A 19278-nucleotide genomic window follows, 5' to 3' on the forward strand; every position below is an offset into this window, starting at 1 on the left:
GCTGCGGCTGCGTCGCAATCGCAGCGTTTAAGGAGTTAATGTCACGCTGCAGCGATCATTAATGGTGAGGTGCCGGCTGCTGATTGCAGCCGGCCCCCACGTGCTTTGAAGCGCGCTCCGCTCCGAAGCGCGCTTCATAGCTCAAGACGTACTGGTACGTCCAGGGTCGTCTGGGCACAGACTTCCAGGATGTACCGGTACGTCCTAGGTCGTCTAGGGGTTAAAAGTCAGAAGAGAAGACTGGTGAGTGCTGTGATTCATTTCTTCTTCGCTTATTGCATATACTGCAAAACGACTCGCGATCACAGACCCTGTTGATTTCTTTAAAACATGTTCACAACAGTGCCTCTTTACATCTAATAAAACAATTTCTTACCTCTTGACATGATTCAATAAATTCATCCAAGGTTACAACTCCATCTTTATTTTTGTCCATTTTCTGAATAAAAGAAATATTTTAAATGGGTTTTAGATGTTAAAATGTAAAACTAAAACATATCAAGAAAGACTTAAATCGAATGTACCACTTTGTTTTTTTTTTACATGAATAGACCAGCAGCGGCGCATGAAGCACTGGAGGAAGACCCAGTGTGACGATCTGCCCTCCCCTTCCCTCTGCTGATTTTATTGGAGCCATGTCACAGAGGGGAGGGCAGATCATCACACTGGGGTGCGGCAGGCCCGCCCCTAGTGCTTCATGCTGGGTCGGCGCTCGGTAATAGACCCACACAAGCACCGGTCTATTCATGTAAAAAAAAAATTATGTACTAGTGGTACATTCACTTTAAAGTAACACTGTCAACCCCTTTTTGAATTATGACTTTTCTACACAGGTGTAAAGGGCAAATTTTGCAGTTTTCTTACCTTATAAGTCATGGGGCTTGTTCCAGTAAAAAGCGATCTTTATCAGCTGAGGATTCTGCTACCTGGAAGGGGCTTCACGGCTGCAGTGCCCCTTAGTTGATCCCGCCCCGTGACATCATAATTGCATATGCCACGCCCCCTTATCGGCCACTGGTTTGGGCCGACCTAGAGGGGGTGCGGCCTATACCTTTAGGCTGGCCTGTACCAATGGCCCTCGAGGGGTGGGGCCTATGTGTCAATTACATCACGGGGTGGGGCCAATGGTGACATTGTGGGTGGGGTTAAGTGGTACTTCGACCGTGAAGCCCCGCCCAGATAGCACAATCCACAGATGATAAAAGATCACTTTTTACTGGAACAAGCACCATGACGTATGATATAAAATAATGTATGAAAACTGCCAAATTTACCCTTTACACCTGTGTAAAGAATTCATAATGCAAAAAGGCGGTGACAGTATCACTTTAAGAATTTGAATTGGTATAGTCTGGTGGAAAGAAGAGAAAGAGACATAATTGACACCTTAAGGCTAGGTTCACACTATGTACTGTAACTGTGCGGCTGTATTTTTTATGCGGCTGTAAATGTGCGGATGAAACTACGGCTGTGGGAAAAAATAGGCATGCTGCTCAAAACATACGGTCATTTACTTGGAAATCTGGTTCAACTAAAAATAACAAATAAAATCTTAAGAAAGTGATGCAAACACCTCTGTAAAGCATCTGGGAAAGCAGGGAAACAGTTTACATGAATTGCTATTACCGGGGTTTGCGATCCTCTGCAGTAATGCCGATGTCTCTCATGGTTAATATATTAAATTAATAAAACAAATTTTCGTTGTAATAAAGTCCCTTTTGTTGTTCAACAATTTAATTCTAACGAATCCATCATTTTGCAATTACATATACTGTTAAAATAAATATATATATAAATAAATGTATATTTATATATATATTTATTTTTTGACAGTATATTTAATTGCACAATGATGGATTCGTTAGAATTAAATTATTGAACAATGAAACTGAATTTATTTCAACGAAAATGTGTTTTATTAATTAAATATTAATTAGTACAGGAAGCTCCATAAGCCGTTAATTCATATTGCCGGCAAAAGAGCTTTCTGTACTAATCATCACTTTACATTAATGAAAACATCAAATGTTTCTTCTAATTATGTTATCACAATAGCATTATTAGAAGAAACATTGGCTGATCGGCTCAGCGCACATATAATTAGCGGGTCCGCAGCACAGTGCCTTCATTGTGCTGCGGACCAGCGAAAAGGACACATCGGGGTGAGTATAGAGCTCTCCCCACCCCCTCCCCAGCACTGCACCCCTCCCAGCAAGGAAGGGGGGGTCACTTAACCCCTTCCTTGCTGGGATGGGTGCAGTCTGACATCAGTCTGGCCCCCAAGGGGTTATGGGGGATACAATACATCCTCCCTTAACCCCTTGGGGGCCAGACTGTAAGCAGCGATCTGTAAAGATCCTGCATACTGTAAGGAGCACAACACCGCTCACAATGATGGGTGTTGTGCTCCTGTTTGTGTGTTTTTTGTGTGTTTCTCCCTTTTTGTTTTTCAGATATCGCTATCCTGGGGATTACGTCGGATTACGTGGACTACGTCGATGACCAACGGTAGTTTTTTTTTTTTTTTTATAAAATGGTCAATGAGGGGTGTGGGGGTGTTTTTATTTGAATAAAAATTTTTTTTAACTTGTGTCTTCTCTTTCTTTACTTTATAGACTTAGTAGTGGAAGCCGTCTAATAGACGGAATCCATTACTAAGTCGGGGCCTAGTGTTAGCCGGTATAAAATGGCTAACACTAACCCCCTATTATTACCCCAGTACCCAATGCCACCAGGGGTACTGGGAAGAGCCGGGTGCCAGTGGTCCCGGAGCGTCAAAATTGGCGCTCCTGGACCGGGCGGCAGCAGGCTGGTAAGATTTAGGCTGGGGAGGGCCTAAACCAATGGCTCTCCCCACCCTGGTGTTACCAGGCTGCTGTCGTTTGGTTTTTAACCCGGCTGGTTATAAAAATAGGGGGGACCCTATGCGTTTTTTTTTAAATTATTTATTTATTTAAAAAAAAAACGCATAGGGTCCCCCCTATTTTTATAACCAGCCGGGTTAAAAACCAAACGACAGCAGCCTGGTAACACCAGGGTGGGGAGAGCCATTGGTTTAGGCCCTCCCCAGCCTAAATCTTACCAGCCTGCTGCCGCCCGGTCCAGGAGCGCCAATTTTGACGCTCCAGGACCACTGGCACCCGGCTCTTCCCAGTACCCCTGGTGGCATTGGGTACTGGGGTAATAATAGGGGGTTAGTGTTAGCCATTTTATACCGGCTAACACTAGGCCCCAACTTAGTAATGGATTCCGTCTATTAGACGGCTTCCACTACTAAGTCTATAAAGTAAAGAAATAAAGAGAAGAAACAAGTTAAAAAAATTTTTTATTCAAATAAAAACACACCCACACCCCTCATTGACCATTTTATAAAAAAAAAAAAAAACCAAAAAACGCTGGTCATCGACGTAGTCCACGGAATCCGACTTAATCCCCAGGATAGCGATATCTGAAAAACAAAAAGGGAGAAACACACAAAAAACACACAAACAGGAGCACAACACCCATCATTGTGAGCGGTGTTGTGCACCTTACAGTATGCAGCATCTTTACAGATCGCTGCTTACAGTCTGGCCCCCAAGGGGTTAAGGGAGGATGTATTGCATCCCCCTTAACCCCTTGGGGGCCAGACTGATGTCAGACTGCACCCATCCCAGCAAGGAAGGGGTTAAGTGACCCCCCTTCATTGCTGGGAGGGGTGCAGTGCTGGGGAGGGGGTGGGGAGAGCTCTATACTCACCCCGATGTTGTCTCTTCGCTGGTCCGCAGCACAATGAAGTCACTGTGCTGCAGGCCCGCTAATTATATGTGCGCTCAGCCGATCAGCCAATCAGCTGAGCGCACATATAATTCTAAATGTTTCTTCTAATAATGCTATTGTGATAACATAATTAGAAGAAACATTTGATGTTTTCATTAAAGTAAAGTGATGATTAGTACAGAATGCTCTTTTGCCGGCAATATGAATTAATGGCTTATGGAGCTTCCTGTACTAATTAATATTTAATTAATAAAACACATTTTCGATGAAATAAATTCAGTTTCGTTGTTCAATAATTTAATTCTAACGAATCCATCATTGTGCAATTAAATATACTGTCAAAAAATAAATATATATATAAATATACATTTATTTATATATATATTTATTTTAACAGTATATTTAATTGCAAAATGATGGATTCGTTAGAATTAAATTATTGAACAACGAAAGGGACTTTATTACAAAGAAAATGTGTTTTATTAATTTAATATATTAACTATTAGAGGCATCGGCATTCGGCATCATTGCCGGCTATTTTTGAAGTACTCCGTACGGACCGCCTGTCAATCCACGGCCGCGTTTCCATCCGCAAACAATGGTCTTGTTCATTTTTTACGGGACCGTTTACGATAGGGCCGTAGATTCATACATAGTGTGCACTGTGCAGCCGCATATCGTATACTTTCCAGCGTACGCATGAACCACCAAAAATACCGCCGCACAATTACAGCCGCAAATACAGCCGCACACTTACATAGTCTGAACCTGGCCCAAAGGACTAAATAAGGTTCAAGAAGAAAGTGTTTATATATATATATATATATAATAAAAAATAAGCGGACCCAGTCAAAGGTTAGTTGGGGGAAAGATCAGACGCTACATGAGAAAATATTACTTTAGTGAATGAGTAGTAGATGCTTGAAACAAACTTCCAGCAGATGTGGTAGGCAAATCTACAATAAAAGTAGGTAAACCTGCCGGCTTTATACATATATCTCTCCTAAGATAATATGAAAGAAAATACTAAAAGAGCAGACTATATGGACCAAGTGGTTTTACAGCTTGCACTGTGTGGTTAAAACAATGGTATGTTTTTATAGCTTGGGTCATTACGTGGCAATAATAAACGTGTACAGTTTTTTATGTTTTTATGTAACAGTTTATTTTGGATAAGGAATAGAGATGAGCGAACCTGGAGCATGCTCGAGTCGATCCGAACCCGAACTTTCGGCATTTGAGGTGGCTGCTGAACTTGGATAAAGCCCTAAGGCTATGTGGAAAACATGGATATAGTCATTGGCTGTATCCATGTTTTCCAGACAACCTTAGAGCTTTATCCAAGTTCAGCAGCCCCAGCTAATCAAATAACGAACGTTCCGGTTCGGATCGACTCAAACCCGAACCCGGTTCGCTCATCTCTAATAAGGAATAACATTTTATTAATTTGGAGGGTGGTGGATTTATTTCATTATGTCTTATTTTGCACTTTTTCCACTTCTACACTAATGTACATTATTGTACACTTGTATACATTAACCAGTAATCTGCTGATCACTGATACAATACACTGCAGTTGATAAAACATCACTTTTTACTGGAACAAGCACCATGATGTATGATATAAAATAAGATATGAAAAACGCTAAATTTACCCTTTACACCTGTGTAGAGAAGTCAGAATCCACAAAGGGGTGACAGTGTCACTTTAATGCCACTATTTGAATGAAGCAGTGTTCATGTAGGCACACTTCTTAAAACTTTATGAGACTGCTTAAAATAGAAGAGTACAGTGCCTGACTATCTTGAGCAGTCCCCTAGAGTGTGAAGCGGTGGTCCATTATGCATACTGTTGCTCTATTCACAAAAGAACACCAGGATCCCCATTTTCATGATCAGTTCCAGTCTATGTGGTTGGAAACGAACTGTTCACTTTTTACCCATTTTCTGTCATAAATTTAAATCTTAGGATAACCCTGTAAAAAAGCCTTGTGTCCCCATATAACAACATTCATAACTTTATTTCCCCTGCTGACTGAACTGTTTAAGGTTTTTATGGTTGAGCTTGTTGTTAGGGCTCATTCACACTTCAGAAATCAGGTGGAGATTCCTAGCAGAACCCCTCCTGCTATCTGTTTCAGTGGGATGCCTCATGCGTCTCTCTTTGCGCCTCTCTGCTCAAAGAATTGACAAGCCAACTCTTTCAGTGGAGAGACGCAGAGAAAGTAGGCTCGTGAGGCATCCCATTGAAACAGATAGCAGGAGGGGTTCTGAGCGGAGTCTACAGGTGGGGGTTCTTTTTGGAATCCTCGCCTGTGTGAATGGGCCCTTAATGTACACTGCTGAGAGGAAAGAGGTTAAGAGAAATAATACAGAGCCAGTTGGTGTATCAGAATCAGATCTTTGAACTATAAAGCTGCTATTGGAAGTGATGTGTCAAAAGCGAATACTTTGGAATACATCTCTGTACACTCAGATACTTCTTTAGGGAACTATGATAGGCTGTCTAATTTGAGTTTTAGAAATAGAAAAACAGACAGCGTTCCATGGTGTAGACAGCCAATTAATAAGTTAGATAGTGAAAGAATAACTGTGTATTCTGACTTAGGGGGGTTGTGCAAGAAAGAGAGGCACAACACTCTGTAGCACATAAGTATATTCAACAAGGCAACAGACGATCACAGCTCTTACTGTTTGAATACCTCCAGGGAATCCAAAACAGGAAAATGTATTTTGGGCTTGTTATGCCAATTTGAGTTTGTCTTAAAAATTATGCCTAAGTTTTGGTGTATTCTGGCAAAGTGTGACAAATTGTAAGCCATGCCGGTCCACAGTGAAGCCACATCTCCTAGTTAAAGGAGAGGTCCGGCCAAAATAAATTTTTGATATGTTGTTACTTATGAATAGTTATACAAATTTCTAACGTACATTAATTATGGGAAATGCACATATAGGGCTATTTCCCTTAATTTAGTAGATCAGGAAGTGTTAGAATTCTCTCAGATAAAGTGACGTCACGACGAAAGGTGTAATTCCTATGGAGTGTCCAGCAGGGGGCGATCTATAGGTAGAAGTCTATGGGACTTTATTGTTTCTATAGATGTCTATGTAAAGTAATATAGTGTAGTGTACAGTATGCTTTATTGAATGAATACATCTATGGAATACTTTGGGGAGCAAGTGTCCTTGCTCCCCAAAGTATTGCATAAATTTATTCATTCAGTACATTAGGATATCACAGAAAGCCCGCCGATCCGCCGCATTCCCGCCCCCCCTCCGATCCGCCGCATTGCCGCCGCCCGCCGATCCGCCGCATTCCCGCCGATCCGGACTATATACACTGAACTACAGCTCCCATCATCTGCTCATAGTATGAGCATGTGATGGGAGCTATATCTGGGTTATGGCTATGACTTGCCTGCCGCCGCTGATGCCACTGCTTATGCCGCCGGGCGCAGGGAGGAGCTGCTCAGTACACAGGAGCGCTCCCCCCTCCTGCTTCCGGGATCCTGGGAACCTCCCCCCTATCCCACAGCTGACTCCCTGCCTGGCCGCCGCTCTCCCCCCACACATACCGACTCCCGACATCAGTGCGGACACCAGAATGCATCGGGAGCCGGTATGTGTGGGGGGAAAGCGGCGTCCAGGTGGGGAGTCAGCCCTGGGATAGGGGGGAGGTTCCCAGGATCCCGGAAGGAGGAGGAGGGGGGAGCGCTCCTGTGTACTGAGTGGCTCCCCCCTGCACCCGGCAGCATAAGCAGTGGCATCAGCGGCAGCAGGCAAGTCATAGCCATAACCCAGCTACAGCTCCCATCACCTGCTCATACTATGAGCAGATGATGGGAGCTGTAGTTCAGTGTATATAGCCCGGATCGGCGGGCATCGGGAATGCGGCGGATCGGCGGGCTTACTGTGATATCCTAATGTACTGAATGAATACATTTATGCAATACTTTGGGGAGCAAGGAGCAAAGAGCAAGTATTCCATAGATGTATTCATTCAATAAAGCATACTGTACACTACACTACATTACATTACTTTACATAGACATCTATAGAAACAATAAAGTCCCATGGACTTCTACATATAGAGAGCCCCTTGCTGGACACTCCATAGGAATTACACCTTTCGCCGTGACGTCACTGTATCTGAGAGAATTCTAACACTTCCTGACCTACTAAATTAAGGGAAATAGCCCTATATGTGCATTTCCCATAATTAATGTACATTAGAAATTTGTATAACTTTTCATAAGTAACAACTAGGGATGAGCGAACCGAACCGTAACGCACCTGATTTGTTACGAACTTTGCAGAAAGTTTGGTTCGTCACCGAACCGAACTTTGAGAAAGTTCGTAACGAATCTGGTTAAAATAACAATAACAAATAGAATCAAAGACATCTTTAAAAAGTGATGCAAACACCTCTGGAATGCATCTGGGAAAGAAGGGAAACAGTATTAGAGGAATCGGCATTACGGGGTTAGCGATCCTCTGCAATAATGCCGACTCCTCTAATGGTTAATATATTTAATTAATAGAACATATTTTCGTAGTAATAAAGTTACTTTCATTGTTCAATAATTTAATTAAAACGATTCCATCATTGTGCAATTAAATATACTGTTAAAATATATATATATATATATATATATATATATATATATATAAAAAAATATATATTTATATATGTATTTATTTTTTTACAGTATATTTAATTGCACAAGTATGGATTCGTTTAAATTAAATTATTGAACAACAAAATTAATTTTATTACAACAAAATTGTGTTTTATTAATTAAATATTAATTATTACAGGAAGCTATTTTAAAGCCGTTAATTCATATACCCGGTAAAAAGAGCAAACTGTAATAATCAATACTTTACTTTAATTAAAACATCAAATGTTTCTTCTAATTATGCTATCACATTTGCATTATTAGAAGAAACATTTTGAATCATATGTGTGCTGAGCTGATCAGCTGATCGGCTCAGCGCACATATAATTAGCGGGTCCGCAGCACAGTGACTTTATTGTGCTGCGGACCAGCAAAGAGGACACATGGGGGTGAGTATACAGCTCTCCCCACCCCCTCCCCTGCACTGCACCCCTCCCAGCAATGAAGGAGGGTCACTTAACCCCTTCCTTGATCGGATGGGTGCAGTCTGACATCAGTCTGGCCCCCAAGGGGTTAAGGGGATGCAATGCATCCTCCCTTAACCCCTTGGGGGCCAGACTGTAAGCAGCGATCTGTAAAGATGCTGCATACTGTAAGGAGCACAACACCGCTCACAATGATGGGTGTTGTGCTCCTGTTTGTGTGTTTTTTGTGTGTTTCTCGCTTTTTATTTTTCAGATATCGGTATCATGTGGATTACGTCGGATTCGATGGACTACGAAGATGACCAGCGGTTGTTTGGATTTTTTAAAATAAAATGGTCAATGAGGGGTGTGGGGGTGTTTTTATTTGAATAAAAAAAAAATTTCACTTGTGTCTTGTCTTTATTTCTTTACTTTATAGACTTAGTAGTGGAAGCCGTCTAATAGACGGAATCCATTACTAAGTCGGGGCCTAGTGTTAGCCGGTATAACATGGCTAACACTAACCCCCCATTATTACCCCAGTACCCAATGCCACCAGGGGTACCGGGAAGAGCTGGGTGTCAGTGGTCCCGAAGCGTGAAAACTGGCACTCCTGGACTGAAGCGGCAGCAGGCTGGTAAGATTTAGGCTGGGGAGGGCCTAAACCAATGGTGTTATCAGGCTGCTGTCGCTTGGTTTTTAACCCAGCTGGTTATGGAAATAGGGGGAACCCTACTCGTTTTTGTTTTTTTTTAATTATATAAAAAAACGCATAGGGTCCCCCCTATTTTCATAACCAGCCGGGTTAAAAACCAAGCAACAGCAGCCTGGTAACACCAGGGTGGGAAGAGCCATTGGTTTAGGCCCTCCCCAGCCTAAATCTTACCAGCATGCTGCCGCCCCAGTCCAGGAGCGCCAATTTTGACGCTCTGGGACCACTGGTACCCGGCTCTTCCCAGTACCCCTGGTGGCATTGGGTACTGGGGTAATAATGGGGGGGGTTAGTGTTAGCCATTTTATACCGGCTAACACTAGGCCCCGACTTAGTAATGGATTCCGTCTATTAGACGGCTTCCACTACTAAGTCTATAAAGTAAAGAAATAAAGACACAAGTGAAATTTTTTTTTATTCAAATAAAAACACCCCCACACCCCTCATTGACCATTTTATTTTAAAAAATCCAAACAACCGCTGGTCATCGTCGTAGTCCACCGAATCTGACGTAATCCACTCGATACCGATATCTGAAAAACAAAAAGGGAGAAACACACTAAAAAACACACAAACAGGAGCACAACACCATTGTGAGCGGTGTTGTGCACCTTACAGTATGCAGCATCTTTACAGATCGCTGCTTACAGTGTGGCACCCAAGGTCTTAAGGGAGGATGCATTGCATCCCCCTTAACCCTTTGGGTGCCATGCTGAACAATCTGGCCCCCAGGGGGTTAAGTAACCCCTTGGGGGCCAGACTGTTGTCAGACTGCACCTATAGCAGCAAGGAAGGGGTTAAGTGAACCCCCTTCCTTTCTGGGAGGGGTGCAGTGCAGGGGAGGGGGGGGGTTACTCATGCTCCCAGGTCTTCTTTCTTCTTTGCCTTTCTTCTATCTTCTTTCTTCTATCTTCTTTCTTTTTTGCCGGAGCAGGCACACTGAGCTCAGTGTGTCAGTTCCGGATCGGGTAAATTCACACGGGCGGATCTGCAGCGAATACCTCCCCTGTGAATTCCAATGTAATTACATACTGGCAGCGGGATTTTCATCCCGCTGCCAGTATGTAATTCCCGGCCCCATTAACCCCCCCGGAATAATACATTAACGGCAGCGCGATCCGGCCGCATCTGAGCCTCAGATGCGGCCGGATCGCGCTGCCGGTAATGTATTATTCCGGGGGGGGGGGGGGTTAATAGGGCCGGGAATTACATACTGGCAGCGGGATGACCGAATCCGACATAATCCACAGCATACTGATATCTGAAAAACAAAAAGGGAGAAACACACAAAAAACACACAAACAGGAGCACAACACCCATCATTGTGAGCGGTGTTGTGCACCTTACAGTATGCAGCATCTTTACAGATCGCTGCTTACAGTCTGACCCCCAAGGGGTTAAGGGAGGATGCCTTGCATCCCCCTTAACCCCTTGGGGGCCAGACTGATGTCAGACTACACCATTCCCATCAAGGAAGGGGTTAAGTGACCCCCCCTTCCTTGCTGGGAGTGGTGCAGTGCAGGGGAGGGGGTGGGGAGAGCTGTATACTCACCCCCATGTGTCCTCTTTGCTGGTCCGCAGCACAATGAAGTTACTGTGCTGCGGACCTGCTAATTATATGTGCGCTGAGCCGATCAGCTGATCAGCTCAGCGCACATATGATTCAAAATGTTTCTTCTAATAATGCAATTGTGATAGCATAATTAGAAGAAACATTTGATGTTTTAATTAAAGTAAAGTATTAATTATTACAGTGAGCTCTTTTTACCGGCTATATGAATTAACGGCTTTAAAAGAGCTTCCTGTCATAATTAATATTTAATTAATAAAACACATTTTAGTTGTAATAAAATTAATTTCGTTGTTCAATAATTTAATTTAAACAAATCCATACCTGTGTAATTAAATATACTGTAAAAAAATGAATATATATATAAATATACATTTATTTATATATATTTATTTTAACAGTATATTTAATTGCACAATGATGGAATCGTTTTAATTAAATTATTGAACAACGAAAGTGACTTTATTACAACGAAAATTTGTTCTATTAATTAAATATATTAACCATTAAGGGAGTCGGCTCGGCATTATTGCCGATTTGCCGGCTATTTTTTTTTTTCACGATTTTTGCACTTTGATTTTTTCCACTTTTTTCATTGTAATAGCAACTGCAACTACACGAAACTATACCCTATCACACTCCCAGTATTGTAGCTGCACTTATTCAGCTGTTATTGCAAGGTTCGTTTTCGGTTCGGTTCGTCAGAACCCGAACTTCGGGAAAGTTCGGGGGATCGAACCGAACCGAACTTTTCAAAAGTTCGCTCATCCCTAGTAACAACATATCAAAAATTAATTTTGTCCGGACTTCTCCTTTAAGTTCTGGCCCTTGCCCAGTGAGGTACAAATGGTGTCTCAAACACATCATAAATGTGTTTTTGGGACAAAGTTTTGACCTCAAAAGTCTGAGATACATGTACATTGAAAGGCTTATAAGATTTTTAAAATACTATTATACTATGAAGTTTAATAAGCTACCACAAATATCTGGTGTACATGTAAAGTGAATTCAATTCAATAAGAGTAAATTCATACTGACCTGAAAAAAAAAATCCACATGTTGCTTGGGGGCATCTTCTTTGAGTACAGGGTAGGTATATTTTCCCATCATGTCATATATAGCTTTTACTATATCCATCATTTCCTGTTAAAAACATATTAATGTTTGTATTTATATAAATAGATAAATAAAAAGATAGACAGATAGGCAGATCCAATTCACCTTACCTCTATAGCATCATCATTAACTCCATAAATGAACAAAACAATGGTTCCAACTAGATTTTATTGAAGTCCATGTTGAAAACAAAGTGCACAATGTAAAATTCAAGGAGGCACCAAGAATGAAGGTATGTCTCTTACATTTATCCTCCGTGCCACTCCCGTGCTCCTAGTTGCTCACTCCTTGGTCCAGTGGCGTAGCTACCATAGAGGCAGGGTAGGCAGTTGTTTGGGGGCCCATGCATGAGTGTGTGTCCTTCTGCTTAACCCCTTATGTGTGTGCAAGTGGCCCAATGTTTACTTACATGCTGCAACACAAAAAAGGGTTAATAAGCAGTAGAGAGAGATCTCTGCTTCACTGCTCAGATAACCCCTGACCTCTTTTCTCTAGCTACCAATCAAGTGGGAAAGGAAAATGTGCAGAGCTCCGGTGCAGAGGTCGGGGGTTATCAGTGCACCAGCAGTAAAGCATATATATATATATATATATATATATATATATATATATATATATATGTGTGTATATATATATTAATATGTGCAGTGCATTGTGTTGTGCGTAGGGGAGGGGGGCTCCTTAAAATTTTTTGCTATGGGGCCCCGTGAATTCTAGCTACACCCCTACCCAGCCCCCTAGTGATGATCCGGCCCACCCTTCCCAGCCCTCTCCACTGATAACCATTAGAAGGGGCAGGCAGGATGGGGCTTCTAACATCACCCCAGAGTTCCAAACGATGGAGTGAACCGTGCAGTGAACGACTAAGTGCATGGGAACGGCATTGAGGATGACGGTAAGACATTTACTCTCCTCCTTGAAGTCTCCTGTGCAATAGAGACATCTCAGCAGGTTAAATTCATCTAACCTGCTGATCGTTCCTCTTTAAAGGGGAAATCCAAGCAGCCTTATAAACAAAAAAAAACTTCCAATGGCTGTGAACGCAAAATGTATTTTTTTGGCCGTTTGACGGATGTCATATTGAGCTCAAATAACTGACGTTATTTTGTAATAATGGATGTCACTTGGGTTCAAAATGATGGTCATCCAAAAAGATGGCAGTCAAACAGCCAAAAAAAGATGTTATGTGGTCGTGGCCAAACAGTGTCATGTTCTTACCTATGTTCCATACTGACACTCTTCATGTGGTTTTACAGTAGTCCCACTCTGATGCAGTTTGCTGCCTGCTTCGTATCTCTTGCTGTTATCGTCTTATGCACAGACTACATTTCCAAGTAGTCTTTGTGATGCATGCTCAGAGCATCCTGTTTCTACAACCAGGGCCGGCGTTAGGGGGGGCAAACAGGGCAACTGCCTAGTGCCCCCATCCCCAAGGGGCCCCCTACAGTCGCTATGATGTCTGCAAGCTGCAGCAGTTTACTGTGAAAACGCTGCCTCTTGCTACTGGCCCTGGTTCCTGCCTGGTGTACCTTAAATGACGTTGCTCCTTAAGAAATCCCCCCTCTGCTCTCTCCCCTCTCCTCCCCCCCCCCCCCCGCTCTGACATCTGACAGGCCTCCTGCTTCCCTGTTAGCAGCACATGTAGGGATGGTAAGGGAGGACATCGATGTCTGCAGATATAGTGCAGCTCCCTGCTCCCTGTCTATAGAGGTCAGCTCCTTCACCTATATACCTGCTCCCTGCAGCTCCCTCAGCATCACTTGCTGTGTGTCCAGCACACAAATCTATGCTGCTGCTAAGGCTGTGGTGAACACCACAGTGCAGTATACTTACCTAACCTGCAGGTTTCCAGGCCTCCGCTGTCCGCCACTGTCATAATTTTGAGAGTTTGGCATAGACAGTATAGTGTGTAGCACAGTATGATGCTGTCTATGCTGAGTAGCCATTTCCTGTGGGAACGACACATCAACAATGTTGGCAAAATTATGACAGTGGTGGAGAGTGGCGGCTCAGGAACCGGCAGCTGCGGTGGAGCGGGACAGGTAAGTATACAGCACTGTTGTGTCCCTGCAGCCCCCTCAGCAGTGAAGATTTGTACCTAATTCCAGACGACCCCTTTAAAGTTTTATTGTTTGATACCAATGCATAGAAATATTTTTTCTTTTTGTGTGTGTGTGTGTGGGGGGGGGTGTTGGGGGCTTGTGCTCCTGATCTTTTAAGACCCTTTCAACGCTCCTGTCAAACCACCTTCTATTAATAGAGGCTTTGTACAGGCTTCGTATCAGCACCCGCCCCTCTCTGCCCCCCTTTCCGCTCTCTCTTTGCTCAGCAAGCAAACTTGTCAGATAGAGGTCACATAGTTATTGTCTCCTGCAGGGGGAGAGCAGAGGGAGCAGGACATTGGAGCAGGACAAGTGGATTGCTAGTTTCATTCACTTCCTAGATATCAAACCACTACCAATGCAGCAGAACTGTGCAGAGACAGTAATACATTGCACAGAGACATCTATCCCTGTTTGTTCAGCATTAGTAGGAATGGGAAAGATATATATGGGTTAAAATATAGCCGTATTTTCAATATAATAAGGCACTCCATTAAAGTCAATGGAGCATTGGCCTGCAGTGCACACACAACGTATAAAATAACAGTTGTAATTGCTTACCATCGTCTAAATAATGAACATGCTCATTATTTACAAAATGCTTTTGCTAAATATGCCTGTTTTTCATCTGTTCTCACATCATTTTTTATTTTTACCCAAAATAACGGTCATATTATTTTACTGTGTGTGTAAACATAGCCTAAATATGAATATAGGTAAAAAAACAACTTAGATGCTCAATATGTAAATGCAGATATAAATGAGCAATTACTTATAATACTGTACAGGAACAATAAATTGATCATAAATGATGATGATCAACTAAATTGACTGGCTAGTTTTAGTTACAACAGGGCTATATCCGTTCAGGCAAAGCATGATTCCTATTAACTCGTCTTATTTGAGGTGGATTTCCACAGTCTCACCACTAGATGTCAGTGTTGCACTTTCTTCAATAAATAGAAGCTACACAGTTTAGTTCACACTCAAGAGCAATAAAGTGGTATGTGGATCACTCCAGTGATTTTCCTTTTAGTTTACCTCCAGGGAGTCCTTAATAAATAACTTCAGATACCAATGTGAGGCATGTATAGCAATCTATCTAGATCTATTACAATGAAATATAATAAATAGGGATTGTTTACCAGTTTTTTTGGTTTTTGTTTTTTTTTGCTCCTCTCATGGTGTGTTAACAGACTCAGCTTTTGTAATTGCAATTACTAAATACAAAATTAGAGGTGGATCATAAATGGAGGACACTTATAAAGGAAACACTGACTTTTTTCTCCTTTAAAATCAATTTCTCACTTTGTGTTCAGTAGTGTTGAGCGAGTATGCTTGGTCAAGCACAGTGCTTGATTGAGCATCAGGCTGCTTAATCAGGCTTGATGTTTGACCTTGGGGTGCCCAGGGTGCTTTTTTAAACATTTGCACTACTGTACTGACATACAGTAGTGTGTCAGTACAGTAGCGCAAATATTTTAACCAATTCCACGCTCCTGGCATCACCTTTTATTATGATGATCTCTGAAACGTTTTAATACAATCGGCAATTATTTGTTTAACAATGGACGTTATTATAAAATAAAAGACATTATTTTCCTTTAAAGTGACTCTGTACCCACAATCTGACCCACCCAAACCGCTTGTAGCTTCAGATAGATGCTCTTAATCCAAGATCTGTCCTGGGGTCCGTTCGGCAGGTGATGCAGTTATTGTCATAAAAAAAAACAACTTTTAAACTGGCAGCCCTGTGCCCTTTGGCCGTGGCTTAGTTTGTGTATGCATTAGGCTAGCACAACCTCTCCGTCCCTCTTCCCCACCCTCTTCACCATTTTTCTAATTCCTCTAAAGTTAAAACTACACAGGTGCCTTAACGATCCAGCCAGAAAAACAGAAAGTGCAACAGCAACCCACAGGTGCAAGGGCTTACCATATATACTCCTCCCAGTGTACACACGGCAAACACCTGCTCTGTAGATATTAAAAAGCGAGGATCTTAGCAAACTATTTGATGAGAGTGTACCATGTCACCAACAATAAGGTGTCCTCAGAGACATGGTCCCTACTCTAGCATTTTCACACTAGCAATAGCCCCTTCTGAGCTGAATAAGCCTACAACTGGGCAGATAGGAGCCAAATGATCTCTTTTATAGCACCCTTGGGACATGGTGGAGTGCAGGCCAACAGGAGGTAGCCACAGACCCCACATTCAACAGAAAAAAAGGAAAAAACCTGCAGTGTGAACAGCGTCATAGATGAGCTGCCAATTTTTTTCCTTTTTCTCTGTTGAATGTAGGGTGTGTGGCTACCTCCTGTTGGCCTGCACTCCGCCCATGTCCCAAGGTTGCTATAAAAGAGATCATTTGGCTCCTATCTGCCCAGTTGTAGGCTTATTCAGCCCAGGAGAGGCTATTGCTAGTGTGAAAATGCTAGAGCAAGGACCATGTTTTTGAGGACACCTTAATGTTGGTGACATGGTACACTCTGTTTGATCAAATAGTTTGCTAAGATCCTCACTTTTTAATATCTACAGAGCAGGTATTTGCCGCGTGTACGCTGGGAGGAGTATATACGGTAAGCCTTTGCACCTGTGAGTTGCTGTTGCACCTTATGTTATTTTTTGTATGTACTTAAGCCACAAGCAGCGTGCAACCTGCAGTGTGAACAGAGTCATAGATTTGCTGCCAATTTTTTTACATTTTTTTCCTGTTGAATGTGGGGGGTGTGGCTACCTCCTGTTGGCCTGTACTCCACCATGTCCCAAGGGTGCTATAAAAGAGATCATTTGGCTCCTATCTGCCCAGTTGTAGGCTTATTCAGACCAGGAGAGGTCATTGCTAGTGTGAAATGCTAGAGTAGGGACCATGTCTCGAGGACGCCTTAACGTTGGTGACATGGTACACTCTGATCAAATAGTTTGTTAAGTTCCATACTTTTGAATATCTACAGAGCATGTGTTTGCCATGTGTACGCTGGGAGGAGTATGTATGGTAAGCCCTTGCTCCTGTGGGTTGCTGTTGCCCCTTCTTTTTTTTGTATGTACTTAAGGCACAAGCAGCGTGCAACCTGCAGTGTGCCTTAACGATCCAGCCCATGTGCTGGGCTGACACAGCTGATGAATAGGAGGCAATCTGCCTGGAGCATTCCTAATGATGAAGAGGGTGGGGAGGAGGGACAGAGAGGTATTGCCAGCCTAATGCATACACAATGTTAGCCACGGCCCAAGGGCACGGGACTGCCAGTTTAAAAGTTTTTTTTTTATGACATTACCTGCATCACCTGCTTTACGGACCCCAGGACAGATCTTGGATTAAAAGGAGCTATCTGAAGGTACAAGCGGTTGGGGGGGGGGGGGGTCAGATTGTGGGTACAGAGTCACTTTGTATGATGGCTGTCCAATAAAAAAGGACGTATTTTGGGTAGTCTGAGGCTTTGTTCAGGCACAGTAAAAATTACAGTATAACAATGACATTTACTATAAGAATAATGGCCGTTGTTATAAAATAATGGTTATTTGTCATTAAATAATGTCCGTCCGATAAAAACAGCTGTCATTTTGACACAAGGCCACTATAATCGATCTTGATCATCAGATCACAAGCAGATTTATCACTAAAGATGTCTGTCACTGGCAGGACATATAATCGGTGTGTGACAACATCTATTAAGTGCATGGAAATTAACCAGGCAAAGACAGCGGTGTGTAATGAGCATGACACCTATGGCTGCTTGGTGTGCAATGAAACTGTTGGAGCTGTGGAACTCTCTACTGGTGGAGAGTCCTCACTGTGTGTGTGGTCCCATGTAACCACTGCTCTCAACACCTCGGGAATTCATTGAAATGAACAAATGGCCTCTGGACAGAGTGAATAACGCTATATACTATAGTATGTACTATATTTATTTAGCTCATCCTCGGCTCGGCCTGTATAGTGAGGCTGCATCAAGCTGAGTCTCATGAGCTGAAACTGTGACATGTTGGGCGCAGAAAGGGAGGGGGAACAAGCAGAGAATGCAAGCTGCCAGGAATGACAAGCAGAAGGGAAAGAGCAATGCACAGCTTCTGTGGGGAGAAGGAAAACACGGAGCTCATATTTTTCAAATATGGTAAAAAGTAAAATATATTACACTATGATATATTGGGCATTGAGACTTATTTTGCTGTAATTTCATCTAATCTGAATACCCGTCTAATAGGGGTTAAAATTATTACCTTCATTGGTATGGGCTATTCTTGATTATTGGTCACTATTTTAGCAGGTATTAACAGCAATGTATTAGCAAATTACCCTTATTTGACTATACACTGAGATATAATTTTGTGTCCAGTATTAATTGTAGTAACCAATAATCTTTCACACCTAGATTTAACATAGTTAATTCAATCTGTAACATTTTTCCAGGAGAGTGTGCAGAGAACTAATATCGTATTGTTCACACAGTAGGACATAGATAGAATCATCCGCTACATAAGGAGTTTGTCCTTGCTATCAGGAATAAGGTTATATTTCTATGTAAAAGGGATAACTGTTTAGATTTCTTGCATAGCCTTCCATTTAATGCCGTACCGCCAGACACAATGGTAATGAGTCATTAGGAGACTAGCTCCATTTTTATAATTAGGGATAGGGTTAAATGTTTGCATTTTCTGCATGATGTGAACAGTTAGCCCCAGGTTGCCCTATTGCTTGTCGAATGTATTTAATTTACGTGATTACGTAATGTATTTACGTGATTAAGGTTTCATACAATTGCCTGAAACTTAAGTTGTATTTTTGTGCAAGCTAGAAATAAAGAAAAATCTTTTCACTGGACTGGACATCATTTGTGGATATAGAGATGCTTACCACAACATTTTTTTAACATTAACAGTCAATGAGACAACATTTTTACTAAGAAGAGTTGTTTATATCACTCATCTTCCCATTACCAT

At 42.2% G+C, this 19278-nt stretch overlaps 1 protein-coding gene across 6 annotated transcripts in view; it reads right to left on the bottom strand.

Annotated features, from left to right (window-relative positions):
- Positions 1-19278, bottom strand: part of KCNIP1 (potassium voltage-gated channel interacting protein 1) — a 156035-nt gene that overhangs the window by 3778 nt on the left and 132979 nt on the right. For all 6 annotated transcript variants that reach the window (XM_069954297.1, XM_069954281.1, XM_069954288.1 and 3 more), the window contains 2 exons: positions 12163-12267; positions 377-439 (listed from right to left, as the gene is read on the bottom strand). In XM_069954297.1, the coding sequence (XP_069810398.1) occupies positions 377-439; positions 12163-12267 (168 nt within the window). The remainder of the gene's footprint in view (positions 1-376; positions 440-12162; positions 12268-19278) is intronic.

This window comes from Dendropsophus ebraccatus, chromosome 1, assembly GCF_027789765.1.
Source record: "Dendropsophus ebraccatus isolate aDenEbr1 chromosome 1, aDenEbr1.pat, whole genome shotgun sequence".
Classification (NCBI taxonomy): Eukaryota; Metazoa; Chordata; class Amphibia; order Anura; family Hylidae; genus Dendropsophus; species Dendropsophus ebraccatus.